The 23,931-nt window shown below is 43.8% G+C and overlaps 1 protein-coding gene across 1 annotated transcript in view; it reads left to right on the top strand.

The window, feature by feature from the left end:
- The first annotated feature begins 5,375 nt into the window (after window positions 1-5,375).
- Window positions 5,376-23,931, top strand: part of SAMM50 (SAMM50 sorting and assembly machinery component) — a 34,266-nt gene continuing 15,710 nt past the window's right edge. Inside the window, exons 1-9 of the mRNA XM_058191162.1 lie at window positions 5,376-5,482; window positions 7,322-7,432; window positions 8,517-8,618; window positions 9,419-9,506; window positions 11,946-12,052; window positions 12,544-12,674; window positions 16,980-17,067; window positions 20,445-20,573; window positions 21,325-21,396. Coding sequence (XP_058047145.1) covers window positions 5,408-5,482; window positions 7,322-7,432; window positions 8,517-8,618; window positions 9,419-9,506; window positions 11,946-12,052; window positions 12,544-12,674; window positions 16,980-17,067; window positions 20,445-20,573; window positions 21,325-21,396 — 903 coding nt within the window. The 5' untranslated portion in view covers window positions 5,376-5,407. The remainder of the gene's footprint in view (window positions 5,483-7,321; window positions 7,433-8,516; window positions 8,619-9,418; window positions 9,507-11,945; window positions 12,053-12,543; window positions 12,675-16,979; window positions 17,068-20,444; window positions 20,574-21,324; window positions 21,397-23,931) is intronic.

Raw genomic sequence — 23,931 nt, 5'->3', positions numbered from 1 at the left:
ATATATGAGTTATGGTATTGAGCAGTGTGTCCGCTTGGCTGAGAGTACCAATAAGGGGAAGAGCAAAGAGACTATCATACTAGCAGGAGCATCCATAATGTGGATGGGGTAAATCTTAATGGCTCTTCAGCCATTGACACAGCTCCTAATGAAAAGAGAGCTCTCCACTGTTCAAAATTGGGAACATGGAACACCAATCTAGGAAAGTTGAACATTGTTAAGAATAAAATGAATAGGCTCAACATTGATATACTAGGCGTCAGTCAAGCTCATTGTTGGACTGGCTGTTGCTTTTCAACTGATGGTCATACTACTCTGGCAATGATACCATCAGAAGAGGTTTCACACTGCATAAAAAAGTTGGCCAAAGCATAGAAAGTTTTCAGTCAGTGACAAGATACTGGTGTTGTGGTCCGACAGCAGCCTGTGGAGCTGGCAACAGAGTTAGACAGCGATGAGGCTGAGGAAAAACATGAGCCAGTCCTGGAGGCTGGGGAAGGCCCGGATGAGAGCTCTGCGTTGGAGGCAGAGGTGGGGCCAGGGCTTTCAGGGAACAAGGTGCGTACTCCAGAGCCTCCAGAGACTGACAGTAGTGAGGCAGAGGAACAGGAGGAGCCTGTTCCTAATGCACGCATGAGAAGAGCTGCCAGAAGGCAAGAGCAGCTAAAGCAAAGAGGACGACTCGGGAGTAGGGCCAAGAGACGATTGGCCCCACCCATAAGGCTTAAAAGACCAGCAATGGTGTTTGGGCTCTTTGCCGGAAAACAACGTTGATAGCTTTGTCTTGTTGCATTTGTTTTGTATCAGCGTCTTCTGAACTTTTGCCAAGAAAAGCCTTTGGCAGTTTGCCTAATTGGACCAAGGTTGGTGATAGGACTGAGGAATTGTGTTGGGAGGAATTTGTTTTAATTTAGTTTTGACTATGCTGAGAATGAGTTAATTCTCAGCTGTGTTAATAAAGTTAGTTTGTTTTTACATTGACTGAGTTTCCTACTACCTACTTGGGCCTGGGTCACAACAGATTGGAGCAGAGCCAGTATCTTCCTGATTTTCAAAAGATGGAAGGAAGAAGACCTGGGAAATTTGGATTTGTAGCAGAAAGGGTCCTGAAGCAGTGATCCAATCATATCTCTGTGAACCTTTGGAGAGACGATATGCCATCAGCAAGAACGAGCATGGACCTTTAATGAAGCAATTCTGTCGGATTAAATTTATCCTCTTCTTTTGATAGAGTGACTAGCTAAGTGGTTTGGGGAAATGCTGCGGCCATAGTAACTGTAAGGTAAAAGGTAAAGGTTCCCCTCGCACATATGTGCTAGTCTCTAGGGGGCGGTGCTCATCTCCGTTTCAAAGCCGAAGACCCAGCGCTGTCTGAAGATGTCTCCATGCTCATGTGGCTGGCATGACTAAATGCCAAAGGTGCACGGAATGCTGTTACTTTCCCACCAAAGGTGGTCCCTATTTTTCTATTTGCATTTTTTACGTGCTTTCGAACTGCTAGGTTGGCAGAAGCTGAGACAAGTCACGGGTGCTCACCCCATTACGTGGCACTAGGGATTCGAACCGCTGAACTGCCGACCTTTTGATCGACAAGCTCAGGATCTTAGCCACTGAGCCACCGCGTTACTCAATAGTATCTGTAGATCTAAGCCAAGCTTTAGATGGAGTGCTTCATTACATTCTCCTTCAAAATGCGACAAATGGGTAAAATAACGGCTGAATGATGCGTTGAGAAGGACACATGGTCGGCTGAATGGAGCACTCGGAGAATGAAACACACCTGTGAGTCGCCTTCAGGGCATCACGTGGAGGGCCAGTGGACCCCTGTTCTGCATGTTTTCAATGAGTTTGGATGAGGGAGTTGAGGGGGCATATAAAAAGTTGACAGATGCCACAAAGCTGGGAGAGAGAAAGGTGAGAGAAAGAAGATTCAAAAAAGGCCTAGGAAGGGTTGAGCTGACTGCCAAAATAAATAAGATGGAATTTAATAAGAGAGATTTAATAAATTGAAAATAAATTTGTAATTAATAATAGAAATATAATAAATTATAAATATAATAAATAATATAAATATTTATAATAAATAAATAATTTAATAAAATAAGATGATTCAAACTCAAGGTAAACTGCTCCAAACTCGATTGCAGAAAATATGACTTCAGTAGCAGAATGGTCAATGCCTGGAATGCACTACCTGACTGTAGCTTCTTCCCCAAACCCCCAAAAGTTTAAGCTTAAACTGGCTACTCTTGACCTCACCCCATTCCTAAGAGGTCTGTAAGGGGTGTGCATAAGTGTACCCGTGTGCCTACCGTCCCTATTTTGATGATGTATTGGTATCAGCCGAAAATTTAGAAGAATTGGGGGCGTTTGAGAAAAGTTCTGGGCATTTTCCGGTCAGCGGTCTAAAGGTTAAAGTGAACAAATGCCAAATAGGGTAGAATCCGTAGAGTTCTTGGGCTACAGAATAGACAAGGAAGGAATCCACCCACTGAGAGCAAGGTCAAGGCAATAAGAAAGGCTCCAGCGCCCAAAAACAAAACAGAGCTACAGGCATTCCTGGGTCTAGTGAACTTTTACGCGGTCTTTTTGAAAAATTAGGCAACCGTTGCCGAGCCGCTACATAAGTTACTGGGAAAGAATACTGCTTGGTCTTGGGGAAAGGCGGAAGCTAGGGCTTTCGAAGCAGTAAAAAACCTACTCTCGAGCGATAGCTTACTGATTCAGTATCATAGCACAATGCCATTGGTATTAGTTTGCGATGCTTCCCCTTACGGGGTGGGGGCTGTGCTCAGCCACAGGCTTCCAAATGGCACAGAAGCCCCAATAGCCTTCTACTCCAGAACGATGTCCTCGACAGAGAGGAACTATAGTCAGTTGGATAAGGAAGCTCTAGCTATAGTGTCTGGGGTAAAAAAGTTTCACGAATATGTTTTTGGTAGAGACTTTGAAATTGTTACAGACCATAGACCACTGTTAGGGTTACTGGCTGGCGACACCAACGCCTGTGGTACTTTCGCCCCGATTGACCTGATGGACTATCTTTTTGGCCGCCTACTCCTACAAACTGCGGCATCGACCAGGAAAAGAGTTGGGGCATGCGGACGCATTAAGCAGATGCCCACTACCAGGGGCGATCGAGGACCCCACTCCGGGGACGCCCATACTGTTAATTGACTCTCTGGACTCTGGCCCAGTCACGTCTAAGGAGGTGGCTCGGGCGTCATACCGGGACATTATTTTGAGAACTGTACTTGGTTGGGTACAAAGAGGGTGGCCCGCTGCGCCGGGCGTTTAAAGAGTTTGTAAAGCGTGGGAACTTTCGGCTCAAGGGGTGCCTGCTATGGGGGGATCGAGTGGTGATCCCAGAGAAATTGAGGAAAAGGGTGTTGGATCTCCTCCACGAGGGTCACCCAGGAATAGTAAGGATGAAGGGTCTAGCGAGAAGCTATGTGTGGTGGCCCTTAATGGACGCGGAAATTGCTGAAAGGGTAGGGAAATGCCAGGCCTGCCAAGAGTCCAGACCGCTACCCCCAACGGCCCCGGTTCGGGAATGGAAGAGACCCCAAGGACCCTGGTCGAGAATCCACATTGATTTTGCCGGCCCCTTCCACGGCCAAACCTTCCTGGTAGTAGTCGATGCCTACTCCAAATGGCTGGAAATCATTCTCATGAGATCCATGACAGCCGAGGCCGTGATCTCAGTTCTACGGCACCTATTTGTAACCCATGGGTTGCCCGACACACTAGTTTCCGATAACGGCCCGCAATTCACGGCAACCCAGTTTGAGGAATACTTGGCAGAAGAGGGCATCCGACATGCCCTCTCGGCGCCTTTCCACCCTGCGACGAATGGCCTTGCAGAGCGTTTCGTCCGGAGCGCAAAAGAGGCATTGTCCAGAATCAAGCCAGGCGACTGGCAAACAAAAATCGATGTTTTCCTGGCCGTCCAACACAGAACCCCCTGTGTCACAACCGGCAGAAGTCCAGCAGAATTATTAATGGGCCGCAAGCTCAGGTGCCCACTAGACCGTTTAAATCCAAACTATACACCGGAGGATTACAAGGGGGGACTTGGAAAAACTAGAGGGATGGAAATAGGCGACCAAGTGTGGGCACACAACTATGGTGAGGGCCCAATCTGGGTAGCAGGACAAATCTTAAACATAACAGGTCCAAAATCATACTTGGTGGAGTTAAAGGACGGCCGAGTATGGAGGCGCCACATAGACCAAATACGAAAACGCATAGCCGAACAATCCGAACTAGATGAAACAGGCCCTGACTATACAATGTTTGAATCCACAGCTGACTCAAACCCGGGAAAAACGCAGGACTTATCTGAGTTCCCGGAGGTCCAGCGACGCCAGCAGGTTCCATTAGAAAACAGCAGGGACGACTCTGCAAATAATCCAGGGCCGGATGGCCTAGAGGAGGAGCTGAGAGGAGCAAACAGCCCCTCTGGTCAGCTCAACCCACTCCCAGGGAATGAACTGCGCAGGTCCGAAAGAGTCAGGAGACGCCCAGTCTATTTGCGTGATTACGTTGAAAAATAATATGTAAATATCATGTAAATAGGGGTAAAGTGTTTTCTGGGAGGGAAGGAGTGTAATGTATCTTTAAATATTTTGGCGGGAAACAAGCACGTTGCTGATTGGTTAAAGCCACCGGTTAGACTGTATATAAGGAGAGGTTTTTCCCCAGCCTGGTCGCTGGGTTCACCATATATTAAAGAGCTGTTGTCACTACCCTGGTCTCCAGCCTCGTTACTTCCCGAACCTAACACCTACCGTTCCTGTCTTATTGTTTCCTTTCATTATATCCAATTAATATAGTTAATTCATACTCATGCTTATATATATACTTATATACACTGAGAGCATATGCACCAAAACAAATTCCTTGTGTGTCCAATCACACTTGGCCAATAAAAATTCTATTCTATTCTATTCTATTCTATATATTGTATAGTTATTTCATGCTTATGTTTATATATACTGTGTGACAAAATTAAAAATTAAAATACAAATTAAATACAAATTAAAACATTATACAAATTAAAACATTATTAAAATAAATAAAATAAAAAATAAAAAGCAGGGGTCTCCAACCTTGGCAACTTTTAAGACTCGTGGACTTCAACTCCCAGAATTCCCCAGCCAGCACGAGCTATAAACATGAGCAAGTTGCCGGCTGCGGAATTCTGGGAGTCGAAGTCCACCACTCTTCAAAGGGGCCCGAGTTTGGACATCTCTTTTTGTAAAGACTCACGGGGGACGAGGGAAGCCATCCTCTTCCGCCCTTTTTTTTGTTTTGTTCTTCGGGCCAATCAGAAACGAACCTTCGCCTCGGAGCTTCCGGAGGAGGAGAAAGAGGCGGTCTTGAAGAGAGAGAGAGAAGGAGGTGCATGGTCGTTGCGCATGCGCGGGAGGCGTCGCGTCGCGTCTTGGAGGCAGAGGCCATGGGGACGGTTCACGCGCGGGTAAGAGCTCGCTCTGCTGACCTTGGCGGGGGTGGGGATGTTAAATGGCGGGGTTGCCGGGCAACGGTGGTCCTCCGGGCGTGTGTAGAGCGTCCTCTCCGGGGACGGTGGGAGGCTTCTAACCACGTGATCCCAGCAGAAGAAGTGGGAGGGGGCTCGGTTGCGTGGAAGAGCCCCCCCCCCCGTGTTAGTGGGAGAGAAAAGGGTTGCAGTTCAGCCAAGCTGGCCATCGCGATCCTTTCCTGTTTTAAATAAAGTGGAAAAAGACACCCACGCACAGACCCAATATGGGTCCATTGATGGCATTCAATATTCTTTTTCCACGGTGCCTTTACGGGCAGTCCTCGATTTAACAGCGGTTCGTTTAGTGACCGTTTCACAGGCGGCCCTGAAAGAAAAATGTGGACCTAAGGACCGGGTTTTTTTTTTTCATCCTGAACGGCCGTGGCAGCGTCCTCGCGGTCGGGTGATCGAAATTCAGAGGCTTGGGCAACGGACTCAGACTTAACGACTGTTGCAGCGTCGCCGGGTCACCGGGTCCCCCTTTTGCGACCTTCTGACCAGCAAAGTCAAACGGGGTTGGGGGGGGTTGGGATGATGCCAGATTTGCTGAACAACCAGGTTACTAACTTAACGACTGCAGCGATTCACTTTTAACAGTTGCGGCAAGGAAGGTCGTAAAACGGGGCAGAGCTCCCTTAACAAATGTCTCACTTAACAATAGAAATGATGGGCTCGGGTGTGGTTGTTTTAAGTCGAGGACTACCTGTATTTTGGGCAACCTAAGCAGAGCGCCTCGTCCTCCATGGCCTTGTTTCTCCTGCAACAACGACCCTGCGTGGTGGACTGGACTGGAAGGCAGGACCGGCCCCAGATCTCAGAGTTTCCTGGTTTCTAATCCATCTGCCTTCAATAAAAGGTTTTATTATTGGCTGCTCCCAGTAAGAGGAGCTATGGGTTCGTGGGTTACTCTCTGTGGATTCTGGTGGGCCCATTCAGTTTATCTTGACTTGATGGCCAAATATTCTCCATCCATGCTGCCTGAGGTATTCTGGAAGTCCATACAACTTAAAATTGTCTCAAATGAAAATGCTGGCTTAACTGCCAAGACTGTTGTTGTTGTGAAGTTGTGTCCGACCCATTGCAACCCCATGGACAACGTTCCTCCAGGCCTTCCTGTCCTCTACTATCCTCTGGAGTCCACTTAAGCTCACGCCGACTGCTTCAGTGATTCCATCCAGCCACCTCGTTCTCTTGTCGTCCCCTTTTTCTTTTGCCCTCAATCTTTCTCAGCATTAGGCTCTTCTCCAGGGAGTCCTTCCTTCTCATTAGGTGGCCAAAAGTATTTCAGTTTCATCTTCAGGATCTGGCCTTCTAAAGAACAGTCAAGGTTGATCTCTAGGACTGACCGGTTTGATCGCCTTGAAGTCCAAGGGACTCTCAGGAGTCTTCTCCAGCACCAGAGTTCAAAGGCCTCAATTCTTTGGTGCCCAGCCTTTCTTATGGTCCAACTTTAATGCCAAGACATTAAGACTCAATAAATGCTGAAAATTAAATTTGAATGTGGCAGTGAAAGAATTAAGGAGATGACAGCTAGGGGAAGAAACTCTGGTGCCCCAAGCGCTGACCTGTTGTTCTTCATGGTATAACTCCAACTGCTAATATTTGTAGTGATGCACACCTGTGTTGCATGAATACAACATTATTCCATATACTTGTGTTTCCAGTGTTAAAGGGACGGTGATGGTACCTAGTTACACTTGTTTTTGGAAAAAGAAACAGATCAATAATCTAGTAGTTTGTTTGATTGCTTATAAACTACTGAATCTGTGTTTTCAGAGTTTGGAGCCTCTTCCCACGAGTGGTCCTGATTTTGGTGGCATAGGTGAAGAAGCCGAGCTTGTGGAAGTTGAACCAGAAACTAAACAAGAAATACTTGAAAATAAAAATGTAAGTATAAGGATTTCCTGCCTTCCCCTTGATTACGTAGAGCAGGAGTCCCCAGCAGTGGGCCCACACACCGTTACTGGTCCGTGTCCTGTTAGAAACCGGGCCGCACACTTGGAGGTGAGCAGTGAGTAAGTGAATGAAGCTTCATCTGCTCCCCAGTGTTATCATCACTTCCTCAGCTCCACCTCAGATCATCAGGCATTAATTCTCAAAGGAGTTTGAACCCTACTGTAAACAGCGCATAGGAGGGATCTAGGTTGTGAACTCCGCCTCCCCTTATCCAGTTTGTGGAAAAATGGTCTTCCATCAAATTGGTCCCTGGTACCAAAAACATTAGGGACCACCAATATATAGTACTGTACTGTATGCAATAAAAATGATTACTGTTACAGATGATACATCTTTAAAACAACTGTGCCTGATAACACTTAGAAATAAACTTGTCTTTTTAGGTGACACCTTGCATTAGCTCAGGTGAACTAATGTAGTTAAGTAATTTTTTTAAAAAAATCTTAGAAGGATACAATTAGCTCCTTTGGGAAACATAAAAAAGAAAAACTAAGCTAAGACGCTGAGCTTGTCGATTGAAAGGTCGGCAGTTTAGCGGTTCGAATCCCTAGTGCCGCGTAACGGGGTGAGGAACCACCTTTGGTGGGAAGGTAACAGTGTTCTGTGCGCCTTTGGCATTTAGTCATGCCAGCCACATGACCACGGAGACATCTTCAGACAGTGAAGGCACTTCGGCTTTGAAACAGAGATGAGCATTGCCCCCTAGAGTCGGGAACAGCTAGCACATATGTGCAAGGGAAACCTTTACCATTATCTTATAAGCGAAATAATCAAAATAAAATCCTGGGCTTCAGTTTTGAAGAACTTGGAGCAATTAAAAATATTGGTCTTCTCGCCAAAATTGCTTAGTCTAGATACTCCCAATATTTAGATGGTAGAAGATCTGCTTAATATTAAATGTATCTCTTCACAAAATCTTTGACAAAATCTTCATGCTTATGGAATCATTATATCTACTAATGCAGTAATTTATAATATCTGCCCATTATTTAATACTTTTTACTTTGCTTTTTAGGTGGTTGTTCAACATATACACTTTGAGGGACTTGGAAGAACTAAAGATGATATTATCATGTATGAAATAAGTGAAGTTTTCAAAGCTAAAAATCTGATTGATGTGAGTACTAAAATTCTTTAACAAGCTATCCAAAAATCGCAACAGCTATATTATATTAGCATCTTTCTTTAATTCCATAGAAATTTAGAAATATGATTGCTCAACTTGTGTGCCCAAATAATCTTGCAAAACTTTACTAAAAAGTTTTTTATTATTTTGGAAGCAGGTTTTGAGCTAGATCAATTTGGGATTGTGGAAAGATACTAATTTTTTTTCCCTGATGGATACAAATTTATGAATTTGAGGGGTTACTTGTGACGTAGTCTGCAGGGCGTTTCAGTATGAATTATCTCAAACTCAGCCCCCTGATTTGAGTATGAAATGAGCTACCACGGGCATTTTAAGCTTCAGTGTTGCATATTTTCATTATGAAACATTCCGTAGTTAATGGCAGTTTCTTTGTGTAGCTTTTCCATGTTGCCATGATCTTTTCGTACTCCTCCAAAGGCAGTAGAAATTCTACATCTGATCTTGAAATCTGGATCAGTAAATTACTCAAATATGGACCTGTGCACGTATCTGGGAAAAGGAATTGATTTTCAAGACAGTATAGTATCTCTGCGGAGTTGGTTAATTTTTTTTAATGGAAGGATAAGTACATAAATCCAAAGAAATTAAAATCTAATTTTGTAAAAGTTCAAGTACTTTTAGAAAATCCAATTTCTTTTATGAAAACACAGAGCTCATGGAGTTAGTTGTATTTACTGGCACTAAATGAATGGGTGTTGATTTAACACATTGGTATTGGAAATATTGGTAATAATTTGGTTATGTTTTGACATGACTTTTATATTTTGAAGGTAATGAGGAAATCACATGAAGCTCGTGAAAAGCTCCTCCGCCTAGGTATATTCAGACAAGTTGATGTGCTGATCGATACGTGTCAAGGTAAGAATAACAGAATAACAGAGTTGGAAGGGAGACTTAGAGGTCTTCTAGTCCAATCCCCTGCTCGAGCAGGAGACCCTATACCATTCCAGACAAATGGCTGTCCAGACTTTTCTTAAAAACCTTCAGTGATGGAACACCCGCAATTTCCGCCTTTCCACTGGTTAATTGTTCTCACTGTTAGGAAATTTCTCCTTACTTCCTGCTTCTCTCCTTGATTAGCTGAAGAAGCTTCTTGGATGAGGAGCGAAATGTCTTCAAAGAAAAAACCAGAAAGTCCAGTTGCCTCTTGAAAAAAGCACATTTGGCTCCCTTCTCATCAGTTGAAATCAAATCAAATCAAATTCAAATCATTTGAAGCCATGAGCTGTTGCATTGCTCCCTGCATGGAGAGATTTGAAAGATTCTTGTAACACTGATTTGAAGACAAAACAGTTATCAGATGTGGATCAGTAGCACATCCAACATTTTTGGTCTTGGGATTATTTGCTTTTTCAACATACACTTAAATTGCTAAAAAAAAGAATTGTGTTTCTCTCCAATAATGAGATTATCCTGATTATAGTGCTGTTTTCCTCCCCTTTTATCTGTTTATAGCTAAATCTTTTAAATTGCCAATCTTCGACCAAATTTATGAACACAAGTCAAGAGAAATAAAAAGGAAGAGTGCAGTTTATACACAGTAGCAAGGCCCAGCTAATTCCACTAATCCCAGCTAAACCCAGATCAACGGATGAGCCTGTCCTCCTGTCAGCTTTTCTTCCCATTGTGGAGATGGAGGCTTGGGGGTATTGGCACATTGAAGCAATGGCAGACTTCATCCTGCATTTGCAGGAGTGAGCATGCAGAAGGAGAGCAGTAGGGAAGCACGGAAGGGCCCAGTCTCATGGCTTAGCTGGAGTTTGGATATTGCTCTGGTCTGTTTTATCAAGTCCAGTAATCTTTCTCATAGCCATTGTGTATTTAGGTGTTTCTTACTTGTTCTGAAGGATGGCTCAGTGGCTAAGGCACTGAGCTTGTCGATTGAAAGGTCGGCAGTTCAGCGGTTCAAATCCCTAGTGGCATGTAACGGGGTGAGCTCCTTTTACTTGTCCCAGCTTCTGCCAACCTAGCAGTTCGAAAGCACGTAAAAAATGCAAGTAGAAAAATAGGGACCACCTTTGGTGGGAAGAGAACAGCGTTCCGTGCACCTTTGGCGGTTTAGTCATGCTGGCCACATGACCACGAAGACGTCTTCGGACAGCGCTGGCTCTTCGGCTTTGAAACGGAGATGAGCACCGCCCCTTAGAGTCGGGAACAATTAATACATATGTGTGAGGGGAGCCTTTACCTTTTAACTTACTTGTTCTGAAGTCTGGTTTAGTTTTAGTCCAAATTAGTTTTAAATTGCTATATTAAAAAACATCCATTAAAATGACTTTTTAAAAATTTCCTCAGTACAGGCAGTCCTTGATTTACAACCATTTAGTGACCAGTTACAAAGGCACTGAAAAAAAGTGACCTATGGCCATTTTTCACACTTACGGCAATTGCAGCATCCCCATGGTCACGTAATTTACATTTGGATGCTTGACAACTGGTTCATCTTTACGACGGTTGCAGTTTCCTGGAGTCATACGATTCCCTTTTGTGACCTTCTGACGTCCAAAGTCAATGAGGAAGCCAGATTCACTTAACAAATAGGACAAGAAAAGTCATAAAATAGGTCAGAACTCACTTAACAGATTTCTCACTTGCCAACCTAAATGTTGGGCTCAATTGTGGTCATAAGTCAAGGACTAACTATATTTCTTAAGGAAGCAAAACCTAATAACAGGTGGAGACCTTTACGTAGAGACCAGTATTTTAATAAACTATGTCAGAGCTTGAGCCTGGTGGGTATCGTGCTTGGAATCAGACTGCCTATATTAGAATGGGAAATTGGGTGTGGCCCAGTGGTGGGTTTCTCCTGCTTCGCTCCGGTTCGGGTGAACCAGTAGCGGCGGCAGTGAGAAGCTCCGCCCACCCGCCCAGATGTCATCACAGACGCTCTTCCGAACCAGTAGCGAAGTTAAGTGAAAGCCACTACAGGTATGGTCCCTGGAGCTTTCTGCCCTCAGCTCCCAGCTAGTACAGGACTAGAGTTGGGGATGCAAGGGGTCAGGGGTCTGGAAGTTCTTAGCTTTCCCAATTGAAACCTAAAAGAGAATGGGGGTAACTTCAGCCCATCTCTTTCATGCCATTCTGGCCCTGTAACCACTACCCCAGCACGCGCGCCAAGCCTGTGGTATCACCGAGACAAGTAAATCATACCTAGTCTGCCCAATTTTGATGTTAAAAAATTCTTTGTAACTCAATCTGAATCTTATCTCACTGTTCAAAGTGTGTGTATCTTTTTTGGCCAGGGGGTCAGCACTGGTGGCTTGACTAATAAATGCACGTGTGTGTTTGTGTGTTTAGGTGATAATGCTCTTCCAAATGGGTTAGATGTCACCTTTGATGTAACAGAACTGAGAAGATTAACTGGAAGTTACAACACCATGGTTGGCAACAACGAAGGAAGCATGGTAGGTCTTGCATCATTGGTTGCTGCCGAGTATCAGCTCTGAAACATGATAGCTAGGGCATTTAAATAGAAACACGATTTGGCTTCATTTTGAGAAAATAGTCTTCCAATTGTACATGGTCCAGTTTTCCTGCTTATTCTGTAATTAGTTAGAAATATGAGTTCTACACTTTTAGATTAGTCCACCTTAGACTAACGTAAGAAACTGATGAGCACCACTCCCTAGAGTTGACATGGTTGAGCAGGGGAAACCTTCACCTTTACTTTAGATTAAGAGAACAAGAAGTGGTTTCTTTATTGTCTGGAAGGAAGATAGTTGCTTTTCTTGTTGATAATAACAAAATACGGAACGATTAATGTTAAGAACTGAAGAGTTGGCTTTTCAAGATTGCAAAGAGAATGAAAGTTTTAAAAAGCTGATAGAAAAGCTAATGGTAGAGAGTGTGTCGGTATGACCCACAGACTATCTTATCATCTATCACGGTTTTACAGGTCCTTGGACTCAAACTGCCTAATATTTTGGGGCGTGCCGAGAAGGTGACATTCCAGTTCTCCTATGGCACCAAGGAAACTTCATACGGTCTCTCCTTCTTCAAACCACAGCCTGGTCACTTTGAAAGAAAGTAAGACTTTTAAAATTTCCTCAGTACAGGCAGTCCTTGATTTACAACCATTTAGTGACCAGTTACAAAGGCACTGAAAAAAAGTGACCTATGGCCATTTTTCACACTTACGGCAATTGCAGCATCCCCATGGTCACGTAATTTACATTTGGATGCTTGACAACTGTTTCATCTTTACGACGGTTGCAGTTTCCTGGAGTCATACGATTCCCTTTTGCGACCTTCTGACGTCCAAAGTCAATGCGGAAGCCAGATTCACTTAACAAATAGGACAAGAAAAGTCATAAAATAGGTCAGAACTCACTTAACAGATTTCTCACTTACCAACCTAAATGTTGGGCTCAATTGTGGTCATAAGTCAAGGACTAACTATATTTCTTAAGGAAGCAAAACCTAATAACAGGTGGAGACCTTTACGTAGAGACCAGTATTTTAATAAACTATGTCAGAGCTTGAGCCTGGTGGGTATCGTGCTTGGAATCAGACTGCCTATATTAGAATGGGAAATTGGGTGTGGCCCAGTGGTGGGTTTCTCCTGCTTCGCTCCGGTTCGGGTGAACCAGTAGCGGCGGCAGTGAGAAGCTCCGCCCACCCGCCCCGATGTCATCACACGCGCTCTTCCGAACCAGTAGCGAAGTTAAGTGAAAGCCACTACAGGTATGGTCCCTGGAGCTTTCTGCCCTCAGCTCCCAGCTAGTACAGGACTAGAGTTGGGGATGCAAGGGGTCAGGGGTCTGGAAGTTCTTAGCTTTCCCAATTGAAACCTAAAAGAGAATGGGGGTAACTTCAGCCCATCTCTTTCATGCCATTCTGGCCCTGTAACCACTACCCCAGCACGCGCGCCAAGCCTGTGGTATCACCGAGACAAGTAAATCATACCTAGTCTGCCCAATTTTGATGTTAAAAAATTCTTTGTAACTCAATCTGAATCTTATCTCACTGTTCAAAGTGTGTGTATCTTTTTTGGCCAGGGGGTCAGCACTGGTGGCTTGACTAATAAATGCACGTGTGTGTTTGTGTGTTTAGGTGATAATGCTCTTCCAAATGGGTTAGATGTCACCTTTGATGTAACAGAACTGAGAAGATTAACTGGAAGTTACAACACCATGGTTGGCAACAACGAAGGAAGCATGGTAGGTCTTGCATCATTGGTTGCTGCCGAGTATCAGCTCTGAAACATGATAGCTAGGGCATTTAAATAGAAACACGATTTGGCTTCATTTTGAGAAAATAGTCTTCCAATTGTACATGGTCCAGTTTTCCTGCTTATTCTGTAATTAGTTAGAAATATGAGTTCTACACTTTTAGATTAGTCCACCTTAGACTAACGTAAGAAACTGATGAGCACCACTCCCTAGAGTTGACATGGTTGAGCAGGGGAAACCTTCACCTTTACTTTAGATTAAGAGAACAAGAAGTGGTTTCTTTATTGTCTGGAAGGAAGATAGTTGCTTTTCTTGTTGATAATAACAAAATACGGAACGATTAATGTTAAGAACTGAAGAGTTGGCTTTTCAAGATTGCAAAGAGAATGAAAGTTTTAAAAAGCTGATAGAAAAGCTAATGGTAGAGAGTGTGTCGGTATGACCCACAGACTATCTTATCATCTATCACGGTTTTACAGGTCCTTGGACTCAAACTGCCTAATATTTTGGGGCGTGCCGAGAAGGTGACATTCCAGTTCTCCTATGGCACCAAGGAAACTTCATACGGTCTCTCCTTCTTCAAACCACAGCCTGGTCACTTTGAAAGAAAGTAAGACTTTTAAAGTACGTGAATGTTATGGGCATATATTTTAGAGTCTCTAAAGTTCCCATTAAATCAAGAGGGTTTATTTCCACCTAAACATAAATAGGCTACTCTTTAGGTTTTTGTAAGGTTCAAAAGACTTTTCTTCAGAGTAAATAATATATGATCACTGATAACTTTTTCCCCAGATTGTACCAACTCCGAGCCTACTGTATTTTTTGGAGTATAAGACGCACCTTTCCCCCCCCCAAAAAAGGGTGAAAATCTTGGTGAGTCTTATGTAGCCCCACCCAGATTCTCAAATGGAGGTTTCAGAGGCTGAAAAAGGCATCAGAAGCAAAGCTTCAGAAAAGAAGCCCCTAAACAGCTTCAGAAAAAAAGCCCAAAACAGACTTCAGAGGCTTTTTTTCTGAAGCTGTTTCAGAGGCTTTCAGAGGCAGAAAAAAGTTTTTTCTGAAACAGAGTTTCAGAAGTTTCAGAGGTACAAAAAAAAGCAAGGCAAAGAACTCACATGTGTGGATGGGGCTTCGCTCACTTGCGCAGCCTGGTTCCTGGTGGGCAACAGACCAGTGCCACTCCACAGCCCAGGGATTTGGGACCCCTGATTTATAAGGAATAGAGGATGTAGGTGGCCCTTTTAAGATTGCTAAACCAGTGATGGCGAACCTTTTTGGCACCGAGTGCCCAAACCAGAACGTGCATGTGTGCACGCAGAGCGCCAGAACCCCAAAAATCAGCTGGCCGGCATGCGCATACCTATTTTTTGGCCGTTTGCAGGGTGGTTTTTTGGCTGTTTTTTGGGCCATTTTCAGGCTGTTTTTCTGGCACTCCGGCGCCTGCAAAGACTACCTGGCTGTTTTTTTGGCCATTTTTTGAGCTGTTTTTTGGGGGGCCATTTTCAGGCCGATTTTCAGAGTGTTTTTCAGGCTAGTTTTCGGGCTGTTTTTGGTCCAAAAAAACGACCCCAAAACTGCCTGAAAGCTGCCTGAAAACCTGCCCGAAAACGCCCCAAAACTGGCCTGTTTTTTGGTCATTTTTTGGGGGCGTTTTTGGGCCGTTTTCAGCTCTCCGGTGCCTGAGAAGACCAGCTGGCCAGCACACATGTGCACGCTGGAAACCAGACAAGCAGCTGGCAACGGCGCACGTGCCCACAGAGCTCTTTGTGCCACAGATTTGCCATCACGGGGCTAAAATATTGCACAAGCAGCACTCTGCTAGGAGAGAGGAAGAAACCAGAGATAATATTTTAACAGAAATCTTAAGCAAGATTTTAACTTTTTTTTTATACCCAAAAGATAACCTTAGGGAAAAAAAATCATGCTGTTTTTGAACCAATAAACCTGTTTTCTGCTTTTGTTTTCAAAGGCATGGGAATAATGGACAAGAATTGAATTACTATACGTCTTTATAAAAATGGTTACCTGCCATTCTTTTCTTGAAGAGAATTGTAGGCTTCAGGGGACTGAGGAGTGGAAGACAGCTATTTCTAATATTTGACATCTCACATTTTCTTACTATTCGCTTGTTTGCACATTGGCACCAGGCACTAAAAAAGCAATCTGAGTGCTCTTAATTCTCCAGTATAGGCAGGGGTAGAAGATGGTGGTGCCCAGTTACACTGTAGAACCTATGAATACATGCCCATCTGTCTGAAAGTCAAGCTCAGAATCCTCTCTTAAATATATAGCTTTGGCCAAAGGGAGTTTTTCTTCCAACAATTACACATCCACCTTGTGGGACTAATTTCCTATATCTTTAATTCCCGTGTCGAGATTATATTGTAACTATTTCGAATACTGGTAAATTGTTTTCTGACATTAGTGAACTTGGAAAGGAACAAAAGGATGTAGGATTATATACGGTAGCTGCTCTTTCTTGTTATTTATGAAGACCAATACGATGCCATTATGATAAAATCTGGCACGATAATTTGAGTCTGCATTCCGCATTCTATGAATGGTTCTTTTCTTATTTTCTTTATTTGCAGTCTGAATCCTATCTAATCACTATCATAGATTTGAACAATAAACAGATTATAGACAGGGAAGAATCTGTTGTCGGGGTAAAGGCTGTTATATTACTGGATACCATTCCTGGTACCTTCCAGATACTTTGGATTTTCTCTCTCACAATCTTACCATAAGTTCTGTTACTTACATCCTGTCTTATAAACTTCCTGTTTCTTCCATGATGGAAAAACATTTCTTTTGCTAATACAAGCTTGGTTTTTATTACACTGGCACAGTCTTTAAATAGTTGTGCCACAAACTAAAATGAATACAAATATCTGAGCTGTTAATACTTCACGAGATGCCAAAGATGATTAAGCATTAAATCATTGGCTACTGTTTTTAATCTATAAGCTATTTTCTTTTAACCCTAACCTTAAAAGTACAAAAATAAATATATACAACTCTCAGTACAATGGTACATTTTGTTCTTTAGGGTCAAATCCTTCATAGAGACAAATGAAGTGTTTTGTCTTTCTCAAGTCTATGTTGGGATTTTGTTGCAGTTTTTTTTTTTTAATTTTGTTGGTGTCTTGTTTGTTTCCAGCATTTCTCTCAATGTGTACAAAGTAACTGGACAATTTCCTTGGAGTTCCCTGCGTGAAACTGACAGAGGAATATCAACCGACGTCAATGTAGGTAAAATGGAACCACATTGTCTACTACCGTGTTTCCCCGAAAATAAGACTCTGCCTTATTTTTTTTTTGAACCCTGAAATAAGCGCTTGGCCTTATTTTTGGGGAGGTGTTATTATTTTGGGGCGCATGGAGCAAAACGGGGCGTGTTGTGTCCCACTCCTCTGCTGACGGCCGGGTCAGGGAAATCCGAATCAGGCTTGCCTCTGCAGCTCTGCCCAAAGTCCTAGCAAAGTCTTCAGAGCAGGCAGGAGACCAGAAAGTGACTTCAGCAAGATAAGTTCGACTTTGCCTGACTCAGAGACTGCCAGAAAGTAGATCCTTTATATAGGCCACGGGGTGTGGCTCCATGACTCAGCACTCATTAAGGCCTGCCCCTCCCTTCCTTCTGTTGCCTCCGCCTATCCAGTCTTCTGATGCAAGGGTCACTCCAATCAGCAGCTGTTGGAAATAAACTTTCCTCAGGCTCACATGCTGTGGAGGAGGGGGAGGGGTCTAGCTGCTCCGTTTGCCTGGGCATGGAGCCAGGGCTGGGGCCGGGAGGACATTCTTCAGCGTTGGGAAGCAGATAAGCAGACCCCGGCTGCGGTGAGAGCGGGCAAGACACAACAGGGCGCCTCTTGCCGTCTTACTTGATTTCCAGCTCTGTCTCCTTAACCCTAACCAGAGGAAATGGGGACTGGCTATGCATGCGTTTAAATATTTTCGGGGAGGGCTTATTTTTTTGGGGGGGCTTATTTTTGGGGAAACACGGTAGTTAGCGAAGCATGGTGAATAACTGGGCTGGCACAGTGCTGGAGGTTTTTAAGAAGAGACTGGACAGTCACTTGTCTGAGACTGTAGAGGTTCTCCTGGACTAGAAAATCTCCAAAGTCCCTTCCAGATTTCTATTCCTATTCCTATTCTATTCTGTTCTTTTCCATTCCATTTTTTTTAAAAATTTACATTTATATCCCGCCCTTCTCCGAAGACTCAGGGCGGCTTACATTGTGTAAGGCAATAGTCTCATCCTATTTGTATGTTTATATACAAAGTCAATTTATTGCCCCCCCCCAACAATCTGGGTCCTCACTTTACCTACCTTATAAAGGATGGAAGGCTGAGTCAACCTTGGGCCTGGTGGGACTCGAACCTGCAGTAATTGCAGGCAGCTGTGTTTAATAACAGGCTGTCTTACAGCCTGAGCCACACCGCGGCCCAATTTCCTATTCCTATTCCTTTCTAATTTTTGACTGGGTTTCAGAAAAGTGGTTTAGAGTTAGCAAAACAAACACCTGTCTGCAACTGTTTGAGCACCTACATCTTTTCCTGATATTCTCACCCTGGGAAAAGGTGCAGCCTTTTTAAAAAAGTGGAGGGCAGAGGCTATATTTGTGTTCCCGTGGGCTCTGAAATGCCAATTTTGCGCTGCATAGCCCTAACCGGTGCTTCTCTGGTGCTTGTCCTGCCTGCGGCATGTCCCACATCAAGCTCTTAGCAGATCACAAAGAATCTTGCAGACAGCTGACAGACAACATTTCCTGTTCCTGTGTCATTGCATTTTTTTTTTTTTGCTGCTGTGTTGCAACTAAAAGGGATGGGCTCAGTGAGTGATCATTTTTTGTACCTGCACAGCTTCTTGAAATTAGCAAGGTATGGCTTCTATCTCAACATCTCGCCCCTCATTTCAGGCAGAACTGCTGGACTTAACTGACACCTGCTTTTCACAAATGAAGTCATCCTATGGCTATGATGGCAAACCTGGCAGTAGGAGGCTGGGACTAATCTCACAGTATAGTGGAATAGAACAGAACAGAACAGAACAGAACAGAATAGAATAGAATAGAATAGAATAGAATAGAATAGAATAGAATTTTTATTGGCCAAATATGATTGGACACACAAGGAATTTGTCTTGGTGCATATGCTCTCAGTGTACATAAAAGAAAAGATACCTTCATCAAGGTACAACATTTACAACACTTAATGATGGTCATAGGGTACAAATTTAATACTTAATGATACAACACTTGACGATAGTCATAGGGTACAATAAGCAATCTGAAAACAATAACAGTATAAATCATAAGGATTGCCAGCAACAAAGTTACAGTCATACAGTCATAAGTCGAAGGAGATGGGTGGTGAGAACGATGAGAAAATTAATAGTAGTGCAGATTCAGTAAATAGTTTGACAGTGCTGAGGGAATTATTTGTTTAGCACAGTGATGGCCTTTGGGGAAAAACTGTTCTTGTGTCTAGTTGTTCTGGTGTGCAGTGCTCTATAGTGTCATTTTGAGGATAGGAGTTGAAACAGTTTATGTCCAGGATGTGAGGGATCTGTAAATATTTTCACGGCCCTCTTCTTGATTCGTGCAGTATACAGGTCCTCAATGGAAGGCAGGTTGGTAGCAATTATTTTTTCTGCAGTTCTAATTATCCTCTGAAGTCTGTGTCTTTCTTGTTGCGTTGCAGAACCAAACCAGACAGTTATAGAGGTGCAAATTACAGACTCAATAATGCCTCTGTAGAACTGGATCAGCAGCTCCTTGGGTCCATCTCAGCTGAGCCATGACGGTTGCAGTGGCCCGGGGTCGTGTGTTCTATCTTTTGCCATTTCTGATAAGCAAAGGCAATGGGATTCACTTAACAAGTGTGTTACTAACTTAGCAACTGCAGTTGATTCAATTAACGAATTTGGCAAGAAAGGTCATCATATGGGGCAAGACTCATTTAACAAATGTCTTGCTTAGCAACAGAAATTTGGGACTCAATTGTGGCAAGAGATCAACACATGACCCGCCAGGGACACTGCGACTGTCATAACTATGAGCCAGTTGCTGAGCATCCAAATTCTGATCACATGACCAAGGGGATGCTGCAAAGGTTGTTAGTATGTAAAATAGTCATGCCATTTTTTTTAGTGCCTTTGTAACTTTGAACGGTCACTAAATGAACTGTTGTAAGTAGAGGATTGCCTGTACTGTAGATTATGCAAACATCACCGGCAAATATCTTGACTGTTTCCTAATATGATTTGATTGCTTATTTGTAACCTATGACTATCATTAAGTGTTGTACCTTATGATTCTTGACGAATGTATTTTTTTCTTTTATGTACACTGAGAGCATATGCACCAAAGACAAATTCCTTGTGTGTCCAATCATACTTGGCCAATAAAGAATTCTATTCTATTCTATTTTACTGCTGTATAAATTTTTTATAATTTTGCTGGTTTTTGATAGCACGTTCCACTTTTTATATGTGCATTCATGTTTTGTTATATGAATTCAATCTTCTTCAGATTAGCTCCACAAGCAAATAAATGGGAGATGGAGAAAATACATAATAACTTTTCCTCAAGCAAAGTTTGAAGTTTTTTCTTTTCTTTCAAAGTTTCCTATCTGGAAGACAAATCACACACTGAAATGGGAAACCGTCTGGAGAGAACTGGGCTGCCTTTCAAGAACGGCCTCATTTTCTGTTCGAGAAGAAAGCGGACACTCACTCAAGTCTTCCCTATCTGTAAGATTTTTTTAAAATTTGAACGTGAATTTTAAAGTCACGCAGTTTGCCGAATGATGGCTGTTTACAGGGGTTTTAGCAAAATTTTAGCAAGGGGTTCCCTGCCTGGTTGCTGGGTGGGTGTGGTCATGGTGGGTGTGGCCTATGGGCTCCGGAGGCTTTCCTTGAGCCTCTGGGAGGGTGAAAACAGCCTCCCCAGGCTCCGGAGGCCCTCTGGAGGCTGGAAATGGGCTGGTTTCCGGCCTTCCTGAACTTCCGGTAGGCCTGTTTTTTGCCCTCCCTGAGCCTCTGTGCATGCCCTGCACTTACCTGCATCCAAAATGGGCCGCCTGGGAACTCCTGGGAGGGGCCGGGCAGAGTGGGCGGGGTGGGGCCAGCCAGGAGTGGGATTTGGGGGTTCTCCGAACTGCACAGACTCTTAGCTAGAGGTTCTCCCGAATCCCTGCGAACCCCCAACAACCCACCCATGGCTGTTTAGTATGGTAAATGAGACAAACTTTTTAGTGCTGAATAAAAAGTTGATAAATTGAATGTTGCCCATTCTTGTCTTAAGAAGAATTCAAATGTACTGGTTCTGCAGAATTATGGAGACATTTAGTTTAAAACTGTCAGGGAATCCCCACTTTTTTCTCCTTTTGAAGCTCTCTAACAATGAAATAAAGAATAATAGATTCCAAGCAATGTTTTCTCAACCTGCAACGTTAGCATTTATTATGGAGTTAGCACTTCATCTTTTGTTCCTTGTTTGCAGCATGCCATGGTAATTGATTCTCGAAACTCTTCAATCTTGCCTAAACGGGGAGCTTTGCTGAAGATAAATCAGGTATTAATGCCTCATTAATTAACTTTCGTTGTAATATGGAGAAAAAAAACAATGCATTTGGATAAGGAACATGGAAAATCCAAATAGTGAATGGAGAGATCAGATCTGACAAGGGTTGGTTGTTTTTTTGTTTTGTTTTGTTCCTTCAAATCAGACTAATAATAATAATAATAATAATAATTTAATTTTTATACCGCCCTTCTCCCGAAGGACTCAGGGCGGTGAACAGGGAGATAAAATAATACCATATATTACAATAAAACACTCTTTAAAAAACTTATTCAATATGGCCTAAAATTTAAAATACAATACAAAATATAAAATAAACCCCAATAAAATCCATATTTAAAAACCCTATTTAAGCCAGTCCTGCTCGGTGACTCCTGGCAATTGCTGCATAAACCCCTGCAATATTCTTGGCAAGGTCTCAAAAGCAGTTTGCCATTGCCTCTTCCTAGAGCTGATGGTGATTGATCCAAGGTCACCCAAGTTGGGTTGTGCCTCAGGTGGGACTAGAACTCACGGTCTCCCAGTTTCTAGCCTGGTGCTTTACCACTACACAGCTCTGGCAGTAGTTTGTCAAAAAGGGAACGGTGAATCCTCGTCAACCACAAATTAAACATGAGCCAGCGCTGTGATGCAGTGGTTAAAAAGGCCAGCGCTGTCTTGTGGTGCATTAAAAAGAAGCAGGGGCTTAGATCATGGGAAGTTAATTTTGTTCTGTGTCCTGTACAAATACAGGAGAATATGTGTAACTCAGGGTTTTATTTATTTTTTATTAAATTTTTATACCGCCCTTCTCCCGAAGGACTCAGGGCGGTGTACAGCCAAAGATAAAACACAATACATATACAATTAAAACCAACAATTAAAACCTAGGAAATTACAAAAGGCTGATAATTAAAAGTTTAAATTTAAAATTATAAAAGAATTTAAAAAACCCAATAAAAACCCCAGTTTAAGATTAGAACTATTAAAACCATTATGCCAGTCCCGCTTGAATAAATAAATATGTTTTTAGCTCACGACGGAAGGTCCGAAGATCAGGCACTTGACGTAGGCCAGGGGGAAGCTCATTCCAGAGCGTCGATGCTCCAACACAGAAGGCCCTACTCCTAGGGGCCGCCAGCCGACACTGTTTGGCGGATGGCACCCTGAGGAGACCTTCTCTGTGAGAGCGTACGGGTCGGTGGGAGGCATAGGGTAACAGCAGGCGGTCTCGTAAGTACCCGGGTCCTAAGCCATGGAGCACTTTGAAGGTGGTAACCAGAATCTTGAAGCGCACCCGAAAGACCACAGGAAGCCAGTGCAGACTACGCAGCAGTGATGTTACATGGGAGCCGCGAGCGGCTCCCGTTACTACTCGCGCAGCTGCATTCTGGACTAACTGTAGCCTCCGGGTGCACCTCAAGGGCAGCCCCATGTAGAGAGCATTGCAGTAATCCAACCGAGACGTGACCAGAGCGTGAGTGACCGTGCATAGGGCATCCCGGTCAAGGAAGGGACGCAACTGGCGAACCAAGCGAACTTGGTAAAAGGCCCTCCTGGAGACGGCCGCCAGATGTTCATCAAAGGACAGCCGTCCATCCAGGAGGACACCCAAGTTGAGAACCACCTCCTTTGGGGCCACTAACTCGCCCCCAACAGTCAGCTGCGGCTGCAGCTGACTGTACCGGGGTGCCGGCATCCACAGCCACTCCGTCTTGGAGGGATTGAGCCTGAGTCTGTTGACGTGAAGGGTCCTTGGTGCTCTCTGAGCTTGCTTGTTCTCTTGCAGATGTTTCGTTGCCCAAACTAGGTAACATCATCAGTGCTAGTAAAGGATATGTTTTGCTGCCAGTTTTTATTCCAGTGGCTTGCCCTGTTGCCCCACCAACACTTGACAGAGTTAGCCATAGAATATAAACTGACAGTAGACCTCACTCCTTATTAGCACTGATGATGTTACCTAGTTTGGGTAACGAAACGTCTACAAGAAAACAAACAAGCTCAGAAAGCATCAAGGACCCCTCTGTATCCAGTGTCCAGGTGTGGGCATCACAGACGAACTGGAATTCAGAGAAGGGCATAGAAACCAATCCTTCTAGGAATAGTTAATAGAACTGGATAGGTTTAGCCTTCCAAAAAGAAGCCCAACGGGAAATGTATTAAAATATATAACCCGATCCTATGCTCCATGGCGTAGGACCGGGTTATTTATGGGACCGCCTGCTGCTACCGGTGGCCTCCCATCGACCCGTGCGCTCCCATAGGGAGGGTCTCCTCAGGGTGCCGTCGGCCAGGCAATGTTGACTGGCGACCCCCAGGGGGAGGGCCTTCTCTGTGGGGGCCCCAGCCCTCTGGAACGAGCTACCTCCAGGGATGCGCCAACTCCCTGACCTCCGGACCTTCCGACGCGAGCTGAAGACTCTTTTTATTCCACCGCGCAGGACTGGCCTAATAGTTTTCAATGGGGTTTTTATTAGTTTTTAGAATTTTCAGCCAATTTTGAATCAGTCTTTTAAATCTGTTTTTTTAATTTTTGTATCTGTTGTT

The sequence above is a fragment of the Ahaetulla prasina genome, chromosome 7 (genome assembly GCF_028640845.1).
Source record: "Ahaetulla prasina isolate Xishuangbanna chromosome 7, ASM2864084v1, whole genome shotgun sequence".
NCBI classification, from domain to species: domain Eukaryota; kingdom Metazoa; phylum Chordata; class Lepidosauria; order Squamata; family Colubridae; genus Ahaetulla; species Ahaetulla prasina.
Note: the sequence above shows the minus strand (reverse complement) of the source record. Positions and strands in the feature narration are given on the sequence as shown.